The sequence below is a fragment of the Monodelphis domestica genome, chromosome 5 (assembly GCF_027887165.1).
Source record: "Monodelphis domestica isolate mMonDom1 chromosome 5, mMonDom1.pri, whole genome shotgun sequence".
NCBI lineage: Eukaryota > Metazoa > Chordata > Mammalia > Didelphimorphia > Didelphidae > Monodelphis > Monodelphis domestica.
This window is the reverse complement of record NC_077231.1, coordinates 149,764,126-149,785,109: the sequence shown is the minus strand read 5'-3', so window position 1 is coordinate 149,785,109 and position 20,984 is coordinate 149,764,126. Positions and strand designations below refer to the sequence as shown.

General features: G+C 39.1%; 1 protein-coding gene across 9 annotated transcripts in view; it reads left to right on the top strand.

Annotated features, from left to right (window-relative positions):
• Positions 1 to 20,984, top strand: part of BEND7 (BEN domain containing 7) — a 160,978-nt gene that overhangs the window by 127,736 nt on the left and 12,258 nt on the right. For 3 of the 9 annotated variants that reach the window (XM_056800837.1, XM_056800841.1, XM_056800839.1), the window contains one exon: positions 3,516 to 3,569. In XM_056800837.1, coding sequence (XP_056656815.1) covers positions 3,516 to 3,569 — 54 coding nt within the window. Of the gene's footprint in view, positions 1 to 3,515; positions 3,570 to 10,006; positions 12,204 to 12,886; positions 13,982 to 20,984 lie in introns of those variants that run through there. The other 6 variants (XR_008912578.1, XM_056800840.1, XM_007503975.3 and 3 more) reach the window with 6 other exon arrangements.

Below are 20,984 nucleotides of genomic sequence, written 5' to 3'. Positions count from 1 at the left end.
CAAATTTCACAACTTGACTGTCACCAGGGAAGAAAGACTATGAGATTGTTGTTACAAACAGATGTTATAATTAAATTTAAATAACACAATCATGTTCTTCAGCCATGACACTTGGTCCCAATTCATGCAGCCAGCATATCATAATTTTATTTTCTTTTTTTCATCTGTTATATGCACTTCATTCTTAAGAGTATACTTACTAAAACACATAATTGCATAGGGCTATTGTTGAAAGGATTGGTAATTCTGAATTACAAAAGGAAAAGATCATTTCATACTAAGAACAGCTTTTTACTAAAAAGGTTCCATATATATAAACTCCCGGAAGTTACTAAGTATTTCTAAGGTTCATTGTGTTTTAGTTGGTGCATAAAATCACAAATATGATAAATGTTTAGACGCTGACTGTGACCTCAATATTTTAGGTCCTGGTCCACTGAGAAAAATTAACACATTCAATTACTCATAAACCAATGTTTCTTAAACACCCTCCTTTATTATTATTTCAGTTTTTCTCTTCTTACCATATCTTATTTCACTCTTTGAGATAATTTCAGCATGTAATAATAACTAACATTTATATAGTCCTTACTGTATGCAAGTCATAGCACCTTACAATTATTATCTCAGTTGTTCCTTATCACAAGGAAAATTGGGTAAACAAGATCAATGACTTGCCCACAGTCACTCTAAACATGTGAGGTTTGATTTGGACTCAGGAAGATGAGTCTTCCTGACTTAATTCTCAGCACTGTCTACTGTGCCCCCTCATTGCTACTATATTCTAAAGAGTAATTAGGGGACAAATGCCCACTACAGCCAAAGCTAGGGGAAGCAGGGGATAAAGAATTAGACAGTGAACTAGTGAAAAGCATGATGCCTCAGACACTTATTAGCCATGTGACCATGGGCAGGCCACTTTACCAATCAGTGCCTGACTCTCTTCCTTTGCAAAATCAGATCGTTGAACTCGGTGTCCTTCAAGTTTCTTGTTGCTCTAAATCTGTCCTCCTGCAATTTGTCTCAGATGCCATTTGATTGACCTCCTGGGGCAGTCTTCATAAATGCACATATAGAGAAGTGAAGGGGCTAAGTAGGAATGACTTGAATTGGTACATGGAGGATGTGACACAGATGGTCAGAATGGCTGATGAGGAGTTTTTTGAACTCTTCAAAGCAGAATGGGGAAAAGTTCCAGGCCAATAAATTAACAAAATAAACTCAGGAATTTCCTTTTGTATGGCTTAGTGGGCGTTTCTCTATAACTATAGGTTTCCTGAAAACTTCATGCAAGATGAAATACCTATATATCAGAGGTGAGTGGTAGTTTGCATTTTTAGCCTCCAGGTGGGAAACATCTTTTGAAGATTGATTGGTATTTTATAATTTCTTTATAAGTCAATCAAACATTGATTAAAACTCTACTCTGTGTGAAAGATAGCACTAAATGCTGGACATCCAAAGCACTTACAGTCTCAGAGAGAAGATGTTGCATGTACACAAAGAACAATGGACAAGTTAGAAATGTTTCATTACATAGGAAAGGGTGAACTGGAGTAAGAGATTGAAGAAAGGAGTGATTAGGGAAGTGTACTATGCACTGAGATTTAAAGGAAGAGGATCTCTAGAGGTAGCATGGGAGGTGTTATCCACAGCCTAACATACTTTTGGTCTTCAGGAGAATTTATTTTCTCACTACTCATTGATATATCATATTGAGAGTGCATTAGGATAGTCAGCATTGGTATACACTGAGGGTTTAGAAAGATAAATTGGAACGAGATTGTGAAAGACATTGAATTCCAGGATAAGGATACATAAATGAATGAGATGTTGTTATCAAGTAGACAGCATGGAAAGCTAAAATGTTGAGCCATCCCTCATAAGGTAAAGCGCTATTTGCCAGAATTTTTTTCTTGGGGATGGTGAGTGAAATTCAGCCCTCTCACCTCTCTACTGGCACATTTTAACTGTCCTGAATTTTTTTAGGTCCATGTAAACTATCAATGATGCATCTCCTTTAGGCCATCAAAGGTTGTTTTTCAGGGAGAGAGAGACAGAATGACAGACTATATATGTGTATGTGTATGTACTGTTCTGCTGTGGGGTGGGCCAGCCTCCCACAGGGGATGGGGTCTTGGAGGTGAGATGGTATTGGTGGAATGATGGATGGGACACAGTTTTCACATTCAGCCCATGGCACAGGTTTCACAGGATAAACTGCTCCTCCTTGGCTGAGGCCTGGCTTTATGTTATACCCTCATGATCACACATCTACTTGGCACACAGTTTCATTCTCAACATACATGTTTCCATGGAACCCAACAACAGACAGGAAGCCTGGGGAGATAGTCAACAAAACATTGTTGCTAAGGGCAGGATCAGAGGGTAGAATCAACATGACCCAGATATAGGTGGAGAATTCAGAGCACAGATTTGCCAGAAGTTTTTATGCCTAGACAAGAGGGTCCTATCTAAGTGGGTATATAAGAATCCTTAGGTTTAATTTTGTAAGTGGGCTCTCCTGGTAATATCCTAGGGGGACAGAGTGGGACATCTGTATTAACGCTGTAAGCATTTTGCTCTCATCTATTTTTCCTGGGGCTAAGTAAGAATAATAATCCTAGCAATTCCAATAATAAGGGGATGTTAATAAGGAAAGTCATTTAGGGGGGTTTCAGTGGGTGTTTCTATCGTTCCTGGGGGCTGCTTTGCAGTCCCTGGTTTCCACGTGGACCATGTCAAACAGCATGGTCTTTGATGGCTCCTGGCACTGTTCTTATGTATATAGATACTGGAACTCACACTGATGCACTTCTGGAAATACACACATAAACATTTATGTGATATTATCCTGAAGATCACTTTAAAGGACTAAGTACTATTTGGCATTCATCTAGTGCTTTAAGGTCTGTAGAGGACTCTAAATGCTTTATCTTGTTTGACTGTCATGACAGCAGTATGAGGTTGGTGCCACAGGTAGGTACCCTATTTTACAGATGAGGGAATTGAAGTTAGATGACTTCTTTGTGTTAACATAACTAAATGTCAGATGAAGAATAAAAACCTGAAGCTTCTGGACTCCATACACTATTCCAAGCTGCCTCTAACAAAGCAAAATGGCAGACTGACTCTAGACCTTGAACTTGATGACTCCCTGACTAGTGTAGATGTTTGTCTGTTGGGAGCAGGTTTCATTGGTTTGTAATCAAGCGCTCTCTTCTTGTTTAGATTGTTGTTTAAGGGATAACAATTAAAAAAAAAACTTCCATGTTGCACAGGTTCTCAAAAGTTATCCAGCAGTTATTTACTGAATTAAAATCCATTTTCTATTATTGTCAGAAAATGACTTTGTTTCAATACTAGCATAATCTATTGCATAGGCGCAAACCCAGCTAAAGAAAGAAGGTGAAAACTATTATGTGTATTACAGCTTTCTAATTGCATTACTGTATTCAGTAAAATAAATGTGTTCCCTGAAACTAATGAGATTTGTGTTTTATGTTTGTAACCAGCAGAGGTAGCTGACTGTGATGAAAAACTGGATGGCATTTCTGTACCACCAACAGGTAAAATACATTTACATTTTGATCACCTGCTGGAAAATATAGTGCAAAAATATTTGAATAGGAAATTTTTAGTATTAGTGATACAGATGCTTGGATGTACTGATTGTATAAAAGCCCCCTTGTTATCAAAGATTTTGAATGCCCTATGTCCAGGGAGTGTTTTTGACATTGAATATAAAAAGCATGAAAATCCTACTATTCTTCCTCTTACTCTGATTCATACTTATAAACTCTCAAAAGAACAAACATTAATAAGTTAGTGTTTTGATGTTCTTCGGGCCAGAAATAGGCCTTTACATTCATTCATGAAATCTTTATATTTTTTAATTCTATCTAAATCGTAGCATCTTTTTGGAAAGGTAGCTGAGATTAGTCCCTGTCTATACAACAGCCATAAAATGGTTCTAAAAACTACATACAGATGGTAGATGCTCATTAAATACTTAATCTAATATGCCAATTAATATAACATAGCAGTAGTTTCTTTAATAGTACAACCAAATTAGTCCCTTTGTCAACAGCCTCTCTTCTCCATTTTGATGACTAAAGCCTCGTAGCCTCATCTTCTTTCCTCTCCAGTCTCTGAAGAAAAGGTAGCTCTTCCCCTTGTTGGCCAACTCTTCTACTTGTGCCTTTGATCCTGTCCCCTCCCATCTACTTTGGAGGCTTGTCCCTTCAATTCACTCTCTCATGCTCACATGCATTTTTAAACTTTGTTTTCTCCTTAGCTATTCTCAGTCTTTCCTTACCTGCTTAGAGAGGCAGTATAGTATCATAGATATTTGCATTTGGTGTCAAGAAGGGATATGGGTTCAAATTCTGCCCCTGGCACTTACTGGTTGTGTGACCAGGAGGAATTCTCTTTCACTCTCTAAATCTCTTTCCTTATGTACAAATTGAGAGTATTAATATTTTTAGAACTCTCCTTCAGGGGTATTTGAGTAGCTCAGTGGATTGAGAACCAGGCCTAGAGACGGGATGTCCTAGAATCAAATCTGGCCTCAGACACTTCCCAGCTGTGTGACCCTGGGCAAGTCATTTGACCCCCATTGCCTAGCCTTTAACATTCTTCTGCCTTGGAACCAATACACAGTATTGATTCTAAGGTGGAAGGTAAGAGTTTAAAAAAAAAAAAGAACTCTCCTTGATTGGCTTCTTCTAGAGTTCAAATGAGATAATATGTGTAAAGTGCTTTATAAACTTTAAAGTTCTATAAATATTAGTTATTATTAATAATGGTTCCTTCCCTGCTGCCTAGTACATGCTCAGATCTCCTGCATCCCAATGCAGAAATTGATTGGCAGTTGGCTTGAGGAACTTTGGTCTGGTGACCCTTTGGGGAGACCTTTGATTCCATCTCCTTATAAAGGATGTAGGACATGCCCATTGATAACTTACTGAGACAACTGAGCAGTTTCTGTTGGAGCATGACTCCTCTTTAAACCTCATCAACTGGGGATGATTTAATCAACTTAGAGTATCAAAACAGAGTTATCCTTTTGAACAGGACCCATAAAAAGAGCCCGTTTCAAAGGCGGCCCTTTTTTGCCCGTTTTTAGAGTTCTAATTGGCAGCAGAACTAAGAGCATGTTTGAGTCCAAGGAGAGGTAATGAGGGAGTATGCCCACAGCTTCCCTCCTGATAGCACGTGGAAGGTGCATATGCTCTCACCAACGTGACTGGAGGAGAGAATTCCTGAATGCCTAGGTTCTGGCCCCAGCTAAAGATGTACCCCAGAACCCTAGGTTAGTGCAGGCTGTGTCTGCTTATAGGGGCAGCCATCCACTCAAAAAAAAATCCTATTCTTTGGCTTATTTGTTTCCAGGTTTCTTTAGGAACTTTAGGAAATAGCTAGACTATATTATAATATGCCTAGATTTCCATGATGAAAGTAAAAAAGGTCCCTAACTTCCATAAAAGCCTTTAAGGTAATCATAAGAAATGCAGATAAGGGATGAAGGATTGACCATAGCCCAGAAACAATCTAGTTCTCTCTCTTCATGAGTCTCTCCCCCAGGCCCCCAACCCCCCGGAATCATAGCACCACTCTGATGTGAGGTCCCCTTAGAATGCAAACAGTCAAGGTTGCTAGAGAGCTATGCCCTCAAGAGTCATTCTAGTGCTTAACCTGGGGTCCACGAACTTGATTTTTATTGTTCTTTTAGTATTTTGATAGCTATTTTGCAGTGTATTTAGTTTCTCTTTTAATCCTATGTATTTTGTGCAATAAAAAAACATTACTCTGAGAAAGGTACTGTAGATTTCCTAGACTGTCTAGAGGGTCCATGACAGGAAAAAGGTTTATAGCTGCTCATCTGGGGAGCCTTGCATTCACCCTGGAGATGCAGATTTAGAATACTACTGTATAGGCTTGGACCCTCCTAAGAAGGAAAACAAATTTGGGCTTTGGGGAAAGGCATTTCCCTTCCCCTCAACTCTATACTGGCTGAATATCTTACCACAGTATAGATCTTTGTTCACTCAGACAGTGGCTCAGTCCATTGCTTCTTCCCTAGCTTCAGGGCTACATGTTCAGTTCTTTTCTAGTGCTGTCCAACTATTTTCCCTTATCTCTCTAGAAGAGGGGATTCTGGAATATTCAAATTTAGAATTGCTAAAGACATATCCCTGAAACTTACTCTGCCAGAGAAACTTTCTATTCTCTCTAAGAAATCTGGGTTACCTCAGTCAGTTAACATTTATTAAGTGCCTACTATATGCCAGGCATTGTGCTGATGTGCTCAAGCTAACACTTGAAGAACGTGATATTTTCCAGGAAATCAATACATAGTCTAAGAAGGTTCAGGAATTTCTATCCCATATCTATCCAATTCTCTCTAACTTGGGGGATAGGGTAGTGGATTTGGGGATACACTACTGTCTTTCCATGACTGAAGTCTAGTTCTAAAAGCTCAAAAACTTTCTTTTTGAGCCTCATAAATGATTATATGATTGCAGTTGCCTCTAGCACAAGGCAATCATTCCTCATTCTAGGTGGGAAGACTACCTACCTTTCTCTCCACTACCACCTTTACCAGAACCCAGATTTGGTTTTCGTTGTGTTGACCTCTGAATCTTTCCAAAAAGGGCCAACCCTGAAACTTAACTGTGCTTTAGAAGCCTAGTTCAAAATGGGGTGGGGTGGGGGGTGACTAACCCACACAATAACCCAATATCAAATTGATGAATGGTCCCTTCTCAATACTACCTTCCCTAACCTGTTATCTCCCATATATCTTTTCCTTTTCACAGCCAAATTTTTATACTCATTATCTCCAGGTTCTTCACCTCATACTCTCGTAACACTTTGTAATTGGGCTTTCAGCCCTACCACTCAGCTGAAACTTCACCCTACAGAGTTTATAGCGATCTATTATTTGCTGAGTCCAATAGCTTTATCACAGTCCTCATTTTTCTAGCTTCTCTCCTACTTGTCCAACTGTCCCTTCTCAGTTTCTTCAACTTCCAGGGCTCTGTCCTGGACCATCTTATTTTTTTGTATCTCGTACCTTGGTGATACTATTCATTCTCATGGGTTTAGTTATCATTTCTAGGCAGATAACTCCCAAATCTACATATCTAGTTCCTATCTCTCTCCTGAGCTCCTGTTGGGCATCTACTTGGACTAGTATCTCATTCAGCTTTTACAAAAGAAAATTCATTCTCTTTTCCCCTAAATGAACTTCCTCCTTTCCTTCTAACTTCCATATTTTTCTTGAGATCAACACCTTTCTTCCTATTCAAGGAATCATCTTTCACTCTTCATTCTTCCCTGCTCACACCTGACCCCCCACTCCCAAGTCATTTGCCAGATCTACAGCACTATCTCTATAGCATTTCTCACATCTCTTCCCTTCTCTCTACTCACATAGGCACATCCCAAGACCTTCATCACTTCTTATCTGCCTTATGCAACAGCTTCTTAGTAGTCCTCTTTCTGGTCTCTCTTCTCTCCAGTTCATCATCCTCAGGGGCAAAATGTTAGTCTAGTGTTCTGTATCTCAGTATCCAAAATACTAGACTAAGTTCCCTATTACTGATCATTTCCTTAAGGATAAAATACAAAGGCTTCTGTTCAGTTCCAAAAGCTCTGTATAAACTGGCTGCCTTTTCAGACTTATTTCATCTTCTTTTCCATGTATTCTATACCCAACCATGCTGGCCTCCTTGCTGTTCCTTGTATACAGTATCCCATCACTGACCTCCAGGCTTTTGCATAGACATTCCATGACCAGTAGGGAATCCCTAGAATCCGTAGTTTCCTTCAAGTTCTGCTCTGCTAAGTTTCAGCTAAGTTGCCAACCCTCCCCCCATACGTGAGGTATTCTCTGATCCTAACTCCACTTGTGTGTTAATGCGCTCCCTTTATTTTCCTGGAGATTGTGAGTTCTTTGAGGGCTACGACTGTTTTTAATGTTGTGCTTGTATTCACAAATTCCTGCAGGATGCCTTTCATAAAAATAGTAGGTGCTTAATAAATGTACATTGAGTTGAATACAAGTTAGACACCCTTTGTCTCATTCCACTGTTCCTACTCAACACATTTTTCTGTATTGACTTAGTAGTGACAAGAATAATATTTGCTAATTTTTATCATTTTCCTTCTTTCAAACATCCTGAGATAATCTTATAGAGAACTTCTATTCACTCCAGATGAGCCTTCTTGCCCAAACTGACTCTATGATAGACCAAAAGAAAGATGAAAATTGGATCCAGAACAGTAGCAATGACCTATGTAAACTAATAGCTGTCCTAGTTGTCTTGTTTTCCAGATTAGACTAAGGTTAGATATAGTCTGATCTTTAGAGCTAAAATATACCTTCTTCACCTCTTTTTTCCCTCCACCAAAAAAAAATGAAGATACAAGATAAGGATTCTTAGGACTACCATGATAGAATTTCAGCAAAGCAGAAGTAAAGTGTACAGTCCATCCAGCTGGTGATCAAATCCCATATAGTTTTTATATATTATAGAAAACAGCTCTTTATATGAAGTATCATTTGCTAATTTTGTGCCATCTCATAGAAGAAAACATTTTTTATAACAAAAAAGAGATTTTTTTCAATAAAGGCTTGGAGGATTGTTTTTCCTTTTGGCAGACTTCAGAATACATCATTGAAAATACAGAAAAATAAAAAAAAACTTTTTAATTATTACTTATAAAATTCTTAACCCTTAAGAGTTAATTCTTAACCCTTAATAGACAAAATCATTCTTAGTTTAAATGAACATAGGGATCATTACAGAAGCTATGAAATGAAAGAAGTCTTAAGGAAGTAATAACTATAGCAATCAATCCAGTCCAGCAATTAGCATGGGATAGCAGATACAATACTGGATCTTGATTTGGGGAACTGGATTTTAATTCTATCTCAGCCATTTAACTGTCATCATGGGAAAGTTATTTCATTTCTTAGAGCCTCAGTTTCTTCATCTAGTAAATAGGGCTAGTAGTATTTATACCACCTAATCTAGCATGTTGTTATGAAATTACTTTCTATACCTTAAAGCACAATATAAAATGCAAGTTGTTACAAATAATTAAGTGAGAGTTATTATTATTAAATATGGTGAGATGACTCAATACAGAAAAATAGAAAGCATAGAAAGCAGGCTATATCTCCATAGCCAAGGTGAAATATTAATACTATTGTCCATATAATTGTAGGAAAAGTAATTTCCTAACAAAAAAGCGCAGGAAGATGAATTAACTAAACAAGAGGTCTTTTCCATGAATAATTTTCTAATTCTCCACTTTCCTTAGCCTGTGTTGACCTAAGTTCAGTCTCATATATGCATTAAGATATTTCCACCCACCAGAGCCATCAGGAAAAACAGTTTAGAAAATTGAAAATAACTTATAAAGAGAAAAGAAGCAGCAATATATTTAATGTACAACTTCTAGATCTGAGAAAAGGGGGCTTCATAGGACCATTCATTCATTCAACAACTATTTATTGAACACAGTATTATAGCTGACAACCCAAGGGGGATACAACAATAAGACAGAATCCATGTCCTCAAGAAACTTACACAACAGAAGTGGAGATGATGAGAGCTTTGCACAAAGAAAAGACAAAGAATGTGAATAGTACGACAGAGGTCCAACGTGTAGAGAAACATTACTTGTGACTAGACAGAGGGGAGAAGAGGGGGGATTCAGGAAGACTTCAGTGAGAATCCATTTGAGCTTGTTTTTATAATTGTCATTCATACTCACGATCTTTCCTATCAAAAGCAATATTTCCAGTTTCTAGCTTTCCGTTCTAAACAGAAAAGCACAACTAACAACACTATTCCTCAAAGAGGAATATGAACAGCTTCTGATACTACTTGACCAATAAAGTGTTTACCTCCTAAAGATGCCTAACAGTGGTAGAAAATAACCACATTGTTCATTATAGAAGGTTTTTTTTAATTTCTTGCTTGTATTTTAGGTCATATTTTTGAAACCAGGACAGAGAAGATGGAAGACATAGAAGCAGATTTCACTGCCTAGACTTTCATTTCTGTGGCGTTTCATTAGCAAATGTAACTCTTTGTTTGGAGATTTTTCTAAGATCTGTGTAGGCATTTCAGCTTACTGCAACATGTGGATGTTCCATAAAGTTTTTCCTTCAAGTTTGGCTTTCACATATTTTTCTCTGTAATGTGGATAATCAAGCCATCAAATAGTTTCAAGATCCTTCATCATTTTTAGAATTGATTCATTACTCTTTGAAAGGCCAATCTATTATCCAATTAGTTTGGTATCCATTGGAACAAGAGCAGTTCTCTCTTGTGGTTTTTTTCTTCATCTCCTCCATGTGATTGTGCACAGTATAATGCTGCATATTTATTTTAACTTAAGTTATGTAGATGTAGAATAAAGATAAAAAAGGCTGGCAGTTCTCCTACACTGAGAGCACCCTGCTGAAAGCCAAAATAAACTTGACCTTCTTTAGCTTAGAAGATAAAGTTTTCTTTGGGGGGGACAGGATAGCTCTTATCTGTTAGAACGAGCTAGCTATGCTATCAGTAGAACTTAAGTGAGCTTTGGAACAGATTAAGTGTTAATGGTGTCTCCGTTCTTAGGAAAGAGAAATCTTTCAAGCAATAACAAGTATTTGGGAGTCGTAGGCTTTGTCTACATAATGGAAAGATAACTAATTGGAAATTGAAAAACTTGGTCAATCCTTACAATTACCCTTCCAAAAAAAACAACCTACAACAATTTCATGGACTTTTAAAAATGAATTGCACACATCAGATGTTTGGGCACTGTGTGGACTTCACCTTAGCCACAAAGGCACTTAGTGAAATATTCTGTCTTTTGTTTGATTTTTAATATTGGTATGCAGCCAATTTTAGGAAATTCCAAATATTAAAATCTGGATTTATTGAAAAATATAAATTGGCAGATGGTTATTCGCATTACAAAAGTACTTATCACAGGATTTCTTGAGATAACAAACTAATGCATTTAGAACAGGATTTGACTCACAAAACAGCGGATTTATACATAACTTTTCAGAAACACATCTATAGCATAAAGAAAAGTGAAATTGGAAATAAATGCCACAGCTAGCACTTTGGAAGACCAATCAAAAGGACTAAAAATTAACCTTAATTTTTAAGGTCTTGATTCCTGCTCCATTGTGCTTGCTAGTAGGCCATACAGCAAAATTAAAGGGAGATAAGAGGAGAACTCATAGATATAAACAACTATTCCATTTTGATCATAAGCCAATGAACTAATGCTAGTACTGAGTGTAACTATAAAGTAATGAGACTGGTTTTTCCTGTATAGCTTATGGAATCAAGCTGATTACTTTTCAGTCACACCTTAAATATTTGTGGGATTTTTTCATAGGATGAGATGATCCAGAGAAGCTGTTTTCATCATACATTTTAGTTTTCCTTTTAAATTTCAGGTGTAAGATTTTATCCAATTGATTCTTTTTTTTTTAACCAGGTAATCTAATTGAAGAGCTAGAAACAAGGGTTTTTGGTTTTCTGCAACACATATTTTGAAATTTTGTCTTCTGCCCCTCAGAAGGAAATAATTCTCAATGGAATCTAAAAGATAAATTGGTGACCTTTCAACTCCATTAAAATATAATGAATATGTTGCTCAGGAAGGTGAAAATGGTTGTCTTAGAACATGGAATCTGTTCAGTGTGTACCAGGAGCCTTCTAAACTATTTCCTTCTGAGACTGGAGTGGTGATTTGTACTAGGGCTTGGAATTTTCAGCACTTCAGAAGGGTGGGTTGTTGTAACCCATAAATAATTGCAATGAATCCACAAATTGGAGTTACATATTGCAAAACTACAACAGTGAAACAATGTTTTGTAAATTTAAATTGTTTTTGTGTTTACCTACTGTGACTACTGTTCAGACTTCATTCAGAAATCTTTTATAGGCTTTATTAGCAAAGAAAAATCATTCCATATCTATGGATAATGTCTCAATCTTATGTATATATGTTTTATTAATATGTAAATATTTAGATATTTTTAAATTACAATGTTCTTTCAAACTGATTCAACAAAGGACTAGTTGTGAGAATGGTGTATAACATTGTGTTGTGATATCAATTCCTGAGAAGCTCATGTCCATTTGGAAAGAAAATAATAAATTACTTTAATTGAACATGCGTATTTGCTGCTTATATGCCAGATCTCTATATTGGTGAAGAAGAGTTAACGCTGCCTGTTAATTAAAAGGTTTTCATTAGTACCGCTGTAATTTTGTGCTACACGTTGTGTCTCCTTGTGGAGCGGAAGGAGAATATATAGATCCCCTCTGAAATAAGATTCTTGAATGTCGGAAAATAACAGACTCTGCCTGTCTGTTAGATCAATGACTATATCGAGTCCCACAATAACACTTGAGCATTAAGTGCTGATATGCTTGAAGCCTAATTTTAAATGAATTAGGTGGCTTTATAATCCTCACTTAAAAGGTTAAGCTCTGCTTCTATGGAAACAACACATCAGAAGGCCAAACCAATCTTCTGTAATGCAAAGCAGTTCAAACAGAATGGCTGCGTGCTCCACTTTGAACACAGGGGGCGCTACCCTCGCCTACGGCAGTCCCCCCCCCATTCCCTTACACCCCACCCCCTCACCCCAACAGGGAGCTCTGCCTCCAGCAGTCGCCTCTGGGCCCCCTCGCTAGCCAGAGCACTAGGGAGCTAAAGCTAAATTGAACTTCCCACCCTCCCTCAGGAATGAAAAGGGGGCAGTGCCAGTGGGCACAGATTAGTGGGCACCCAGGGCCTGGCCAGCCACAAGTGACCCCACAGGCCGCCTCTCCCTGCTTCTCTTCTTCAGGGATGCCGGCTTGATGGGAACTTCAGCCAGACATCTTCGGTGTGGGAAGAGGAAAGGGGCCGCTGAGACACGCAAAGCCTTAGGAAGGGCATCGGAGATCATGCAGAGGTACCCTGTCACTGACACCCCCTCTAGGGCATCGAGCCGTGATGAGGGAAGCCATAAGGAAAGGGAAGTAGGATGTAGGGGCTACCAACAAGGATGGTGCCCACCGTGGCCCCTTTTTGATCACAAAGGGAACGTGGGACATGTTTCACTAAAATTTATTTCGTTCCGTTTCATCCTGCTCAGCCTTTCGAAGTATCGAGAAGTAATTAGTAGATGCTGATAAGTAGATTAGAGCAGCCTGCTGAAGGGAACAAGCAACATTCAGCAGTTTTGTTAAAACGTTGGATCAGTTTGTCATCCTTCACATTGTACTCCTAGTAATAATACTCCAAGGAGCCTGCATAGTAGTCGTTGCCACCAAACTGTTAGACTGTCAGGCTACCAGACTCAGATTTTGGGGTAGAGGAGGTACAAGTAACGAAGAAGAAAATCCCAACTACCTGGCATTTTCAGGTAGAACTATCTCCAAATGCTTTTGATTTTGATTTGATTCCACATCCCTATTAGTGAACAGTTTTGAGCACTCCCTTCATATTGAGAGTATCCCCAAAATCTTACTGTGATTAGAATAGTCCTTCCTATGTGTGTATTTAAAAATTATATACACCACTACTAGCATATCTGCACATTATACACCATTTGTAAAGCATAGAAACTAGATAAAAAGAAATAATACTTCTAAAATATAAAAAGCAGCACAAAATTGTTTTTCTTTTGTTGGGTGTAGAGGTGAACCCCTGTGGTTGGGGAAGGCTACCTTTTGCAAGAATGCAAGTCTCTGAAACTTAGCTTAAAAATAAAAGAGAAATTTATTAATTTAGAAAGTAATGTTGAGAATGGCCAGGAGGATAGTACAGGTGAAACAGCAAGATGGAAGGCTGCTCCTTGGGAGGACAGCATGGATGGAAAAGCTGTCCCCCAGACAACATCAGTTCTGGGGATTTTATACTCTCTACAATAGATGCTGTGTCATGGTGAGGACATGACTCTAGAGTGGTAAATCCTCAGGCATTCGGGGGAGGGGGGGGGTGTTGGTCATCTGACCAGGGTCTGCGTGGAGACATAGGGGATGACACTCATAAAAGATTCTTTAGTTTAGAGAACAGATGGATGTCTGAGATACAGCCCAATGGTATTGAGGTATAGGCTGAAGGTGCATCTCTCTGTCCATCTTAAATCTAAAGGACAATCTAGGGAGGATAATCCTCTCAGGGTCGTATAGGAGTTATTAGATGTTTTGGGTTAGGAGTCACTAGGGTGTAAGGGAGCAAAGGAATTTCCCTGATAATAGTTTGCCTGAGTTTCTGGGAATACAGTGCCCATGCCACTTTCACTAAAATATATGTATATATATAATAACATTTTTAGTGAGAGAGATGTCTTTGAATATGCTTCATTATTTTCAAAAAATTCCTGTGCCTATTTTAAGGGATAAGATGGATTTATCAATAGTAATTGTCAGATAATTATTCATTCAATTTGATCAATATATGTAACCAAATGAGTTAATATTTTTAAGTGACTTGTTTAAACGAAGTCATACAATTCACTGATCAAAAATAGGTTATATAGCTAATAAACATAAAGTGTGAATCATGCTTCATATATATTCTTTACATACAAAACAAAAGCAAGAAAATTGACTTTAACTCTGTCAAGTTTCCCAAAAATTCTTCCCTCTTTTTCTTTTAACTTGGTGCTACATAATGGATGGTGCCAGACCTTATTTTCCTATTCATGTGGGGAGTATTTGGGTTTGGTTTCTTATGAGTATGAAGAATAGCAAGATGGCCATTTTGGCTGAAATGTAAAGCATGAGAAGGTGACTGATACAAAAGTGCAAAAGAATAGATTGGACAGACCGTGAAGGGCTTTAAATATCAAATAGGTTAACTTATATTTGATCCTAGAATCAATAGGAAGTCATTGGAGTTTAATGAGTAGGGGGACATTATGGTCAGTCTTGCACTTCAAGAAAATCACTTTGGCAGCTGTTTAAGTCAGGATGATCAATTAGGAGGTCATTGTAATAGTTCATGTGAGAGATGATGATGGCCTGAACTGTAATGTTGGTTGGGTGCTTAGAGGAGAGAAGGGGAAAGATTTGGGAGTAAAGGGATGGGAATAGCATGGAGATTCAAAACCTGGTAGGTTGGAAGGATAATAGGGCATCCAACAGAATAGGAAAATTTGGAAGAGAAGTGAGTTTGAGGGAGATGGTAATATGAGATCTAGAATGCAGATTGAAAACCAGCCCTACCTATCCATCCTCTGCCACTCACTATGTCCTACCTCAACCAAAAGGGGGGAGGGTGTGAGAGGGAAGGGTGGTGACAGAGTTCCTATGGGTCATTGTCCCAGAGTGCCAACCCCTGAGCAGGTCCCTTTTTCTCCACCAGAACAAAAGGTGTTTTTCATGACTGTCCCACACAAGAACCAGTGCAGGGGATACCAATCAGGAAAAGGAGGGGAGCCAGTAGGACCAATGTGTTTCTTGAGAGAAGAAGCCAGGGTGGGAGACTACAGCACAGCAACATTCTATTCCTCATTCTACTCCATGCTTAATTCTCCATGGTTCTGTAGCAAGCATATCCCTGCTTCCATCCCTAAGAGCCTGCCGTCTTAGATCGTGGGAAACATATTAGCAGGTCAACCAAGAGGATTCCTACCCAAGGCGAGTGTATGATGACAGCCATGATTCAGAATAATAGAATTGTGGCTGGAAACTCCATGGGAGATGTTTAGTAACTTGTTCATACGGATATTCCTTCCGTCTGTGCAGAAAACAAACCATTCATATCTTTGTAGTCCATATTTATTCCATAAAGGATCTGCCAGACATGCACAGTGCATTGTTCTGGTCACTTTGCATTTGCATCGGCAACACACAGCTCTGATTCAGGCCATTCATGGGGTGCTCAGCTAGTTTTAGAACAAAACAACGTTCTCATGGGTCACTTGGGAGTTGCCAAAAGAATGTCACCACAGGCACCGCATAGAAAGAATATTCAACAAGGTTCTAGAACATCTAGCTTGGTCTTGATAAGGAGGGAGAGGTGAAATGGTCTGGTCAGCAGGACAGTGTGATGACTCAACACTGGATGATGAATACACCAGACAGGTGAAAAATAAAGTACTAAGTGAGATACATCTTCTGTGACCACCCTAGCTCTACAGCATGTACTGATTTATTAAGGTCCTGACCATTCAGCTTCTCTGTGATGGTCTGTACAAGAGCATTTTCATATGGATTTTTTTTTCCTGTATGGATTTTAAGCTTATCCCTTTTGTGTTGTAACTCATGGCCCCAAAACTAAAACAAGTTTATACAAACTACATTCAATCGTGAAGAGGAAATGGGTAGTTCTCACAGAAATTTCAATTTGGTTCTTGACCTCTTCTTTAGGAATTCCTTTAGAACATCAGGATTTAATTTCTATCTAGGTCATAGGGACCATAGATTTTTTTTTTAGAAAATTTTATTTAGTCAATTTAGAACATTATTCCTTGGTTACAAGAATCATATTCTTTCCTTCCCTTCCCTCCCCCCACCCCTTCCTGTAGCTGATGAGCAATTCCACTGAGTATTACATGTGCCCTTGAGCAGAACCTATTTCAATGTTGTTGAAGTTTGCATTAGGATGTTCATAGAGTCTGCATCCCCAATCATATCCCATCGACCCATGTAATCAAGAAGTTGTTTTTCTTCTGTGTTTCTACTCCCAGTTTTTCTTCTGAACGCTGAAAGTGTTCTTTCTTGTGGATCCCTCTGAGTTGTTCAGGATCACTGCATTGCCACTAATGGAGAAGTCCATTACATTCGATTCTACCACAGTGTATCAGGCTCTGTGTACAAGGTTCTCCTGGTTCTGCTCCTCTCACTCTGCATCACTTCCTGGAAGTTGTTCCAGTCTCCATGGAATTCCTCCACTTTATTATTCCTTTTAGTGCAATAGTATTCTATCACCAACATATACCATAGTTTGTTCAGCCATTCCCCAATTGAGGGGCATCCCCTCATTTTCCTTTTTTTTGCCACCACAAAGAGCGCAGCTATGAATATTCTTGCACAAGTCTTTTTCCTTATTATCTCTTTGGGGTACAAACCCAGCAGTGCTATGACTGGATCAAAGGGCAGACAGTCTTTTAGTGCCCTTTGGGCATAGTTCCAAATTGCCCACCAGAATGGTTGGATCAATTCACAACTCCACCAGCAGTGCATTAATGGGACCATAGATTTGAAGCTGGAACGGCTATTAGTTGTCGTTGATCCAACTTCTCTCATTTTATAGATGAAGAGCCTGAGGCTGTGAGTAGTTAAACAACTTGCCTGCAATCACAAAGCTAGTAGATGTCTAAGATGGGACATGAAAACAAATCTTCCCAACTCCTTTCTACCATAGATACAAAAGTCAAGTTCCTATTTCAGCACTCAGACAAACCACCAAATAAATATGTCCTCCCCTGACGACATCATGCCATCCTGTATATCTTTCCAATTTGGAGCCAAATGCCTAGAAAGAAAATGGCCTGTACTTATCTTCTCCATTGTCACACTTTACACTCACTTCTCAACCCCTTGCAATTTAGCATGGGTCCTGGTTCTTCTACTTGTTCGGCTGTTTTTCTCAGGTTCATATGCAACTTCTTCATGCTTGTACTATTCCCTTCCTGTGCATGGGTTTGCCTCAGGGCTCTGTCCTGGGCACTCTTCTCTCTATCTACTTGATCTCTAGGTGATCTCATTAACTCTCCTGTGTTCAACTATGAACATTATGCAGAAAACTCCAAAATCAATATATGTCCATCCCTGAACTCCAGTCCTACATTAGCAGCTAGGAGGTGATGTGGACAGAATGCTGGACTTGGGTCAGGAAGACATGGATTTAAATCTAGTCTCAGTTATTTATTTAGTTGTATAGTCCTAAACAAGTCAATCTCTCAGCCTCAATTTCCTCATCTGTAAAATGGGGATAATAATAATAATACACTCCTTAGAGGATCAAGTAAGGTAACATGTATCAAAGTGCTTTGCAAACCTTAAAGCACTTTATAAATGTTGTTACTATTATTACCATCACCACACCAACTGCCTATTGGGCATCTTCATCTGAAATATTCTAAAGGCATTTTAAATTTGCTGTATCCAAAATGGAACTCAATAGCTCCCTCCGAATCTTACCCTAGTCTCAAGATCCCTATCTCTGATGAGGGCACCATCATCCTTCTAGTGACTCAGATGCACAACCTCCAAGTCATCTTTGATTTGATTCTTCTCTCTATCCCACCCACATCACACAAGTCTTATTAATTCTACTTTCATGATATGTCTTGCATCTATCCCCTTCTCTCCACTCCCATAGGCACAACTCTAGTTCAGACAAAGCATTACCTCTAACTTGGGCTACCCTAATACCCTCCTTATTAGTTTTCCAGTCTCCAGTTTTTCCCCTCTTCAATCCACCCACCCCACAGATGTCAAATTGATAGTCCCAAAGTACAAGTCTCATTCATGTGACTACTTGTACAAGAAGCTCCATTGGTTCCCTCCTGCCTCCAGAATTTTTATCCAAAATTCTTGGGTTTGGCTTTTAAAGACCTTCACAATCTGGCTCCAACCCATCTTTTTTGGTTTATTGTGCATTATTCTTCATATGCCCCATCCATGATATTCCACAGCCTAGCTTATTGCATTGGCACATGATTGTCTTTTCAGCTTAAAATGCACTCAGAGTCTCATCTTCAAAACTTAGCTCAAGTGCCACCTCCTACAGGAAACCCCTCCTTATTCTCTTCAGTTGCTTGTGACCTCCCCCAGAATATCACCACCCTCAGCTCTGGATATAGCCCAAGGCTTAACTCTAGGCTCTCTTCTCTCCTGTTCTCTCTTGTTTGGTGACCTAATCAGCTCCCCTGGGTTTAATTATCATCTTTATGCAGACAATTCAGTAAGTCCAGCCTTGGTCTCTCTTCTGAACTTCATCCTCTCATCACCAACTGCCTATTTGACATTTCAAACTGGATGTCCCATAGGTATCTCAAACTCTACATGTCCAAAAAGAATTCATTATCATTCCTCCCAAACCCACTCCTCTTCACAATCTTCTGATTTCTATTGAGAATACTGGTTACGTAGGTTTATAATCCCAACATCATTGTTCACTCCTTACCTTTCTCACCTCATGTATTTAATCAATTGCCAAAACTTACCATTTCTATCTCTAAAACATCTCTCACTTCTGATCTCTTCTCACTATTCCCACAGCCACAGTCTTAACCTAGATCCTCTTCTCCTCTTGCCTGCATCATTGCAATGCCCTCCTCATTGATTCCCTGCTTTGCCTTTCCCCATTCACATATAGATTCCATAAAGCTGCCAAAAGGATTTTCCTTGAATGTAGGTTTGATCACATCACTTTTCTATTCAATAAACTCCAGAAGCTCTCTATTGCCCTTGGAATAAAATATAAATTCTTCAGTTTGGCATTTAATGTTTTCTGATTTACCTTTCTACACTCATTTTACATGATTCCTCTTCCCACACTCTACTCTCCAGGAAAACTCACCTCCTCTCTATGTTCATTATACAGTACTCTTTTTCCCTTTTCTCATCTCCATGTTTTCCCAAAGGCTCTTTCCAGTGCCTGAAATGTTCACTGTCTTCATCGCTGCCTCACACAATCCCTTATTTCTTTTTAAGACTCAGCTCAAGCACACTTCCTTCTATAGGAAGCCTCTCCTGATCCCTCCAGATATTACCTTCCCTCCCTTCCTCTCATCCATGTGAAATTCAACTGGAATCATGGACATATTGGTGAGGTGAGTACCAAAAGTAAAGGTAGAATTCCATATTCCACAAAATATTGGACAAACAAATGCGGCTAGACCATTCCCTCTACCTCCTGCCAGAAGTGACACACCTTAGAGCTGAGGACAATCCTACCCTAAAGGTCATTGAAAAAGAATGTTATAAAACTAAAACTGAGTTGAAGGCTGCAGCTTCCCATCTAAGATCAATCCTGAGGAGTTCAGTGGTTCAACTCATTTGACAGAGACGGCCATGCAGATGGCCATGAAGAGCCCAACAGCAGGACAACCTTCTTGGCCAACCCCAACAAAACTTAGGTACAATGGCCAATTGTTGGCCTTTTCCAGTCCAGTAGTAGCCAAGTCTGCTTTGGAACCATCGAGGCACCTTAGTGACTTACTCTACACAGCTCAGCATAGCCAGCTGATTGAAAAAAAAGAAAGGAATCAAGATTCCAGAGTTGTGAATTGTCCTGGCCAAGTATGTTCCCTACATGTGTGCCTCATTGCCATTGTAATGTAAGCATGCCTCCACTCTTTCCCTCCATGGACTCCATGTATATTAGTGGAAGAGCGCACCTCAGAGTTTTGGGGGGAAATGCTTGATAACTACTATTCTTGTCATGTCATTTGAATAAATACATTTGTTACTGGCTAACAGTCAAAAAGACTGAGGCAAGGCCATCCTTTTATGCCTTCCTGTCTCTCCTTAATCTCTCATGGCTTCCCTTCTCCCACTCTCTCAACCTCATATTTCACTGAAAAAAAAATGGTAGCATTCACAGAGAGCTCACTTTTCTCCATTCTCCCTCATTTCAGACCACTCAGATGCCTTCTGCTTTCTCTTCTTTCACCATGTCTCACATGGAAAAGCAATCTTTCTCCTCTAGCAGATTGTCCGTGCCTATCATCCTCACTCATATGAATCTTCATTTCTTCCTACCTTCTCTCTGCTTCACTACTACCTGTAAAGATGACTGTGTCTCCTCCACCCTAAAAAACAAAACAAAAAGTTTAATTTAAATTCAAAACCTCACCTCATCCTTTCATTCTTGCTACCTATTGTTTTAGATGTCTCTCCCATTTCATGATTCAACTTCCTGTGGTCATCTACAATGGGCGCCTCTGTTTTTATTATACTCTCACTAAAAAGCAGTCGGATTTCTAACATCATCCTTCAACT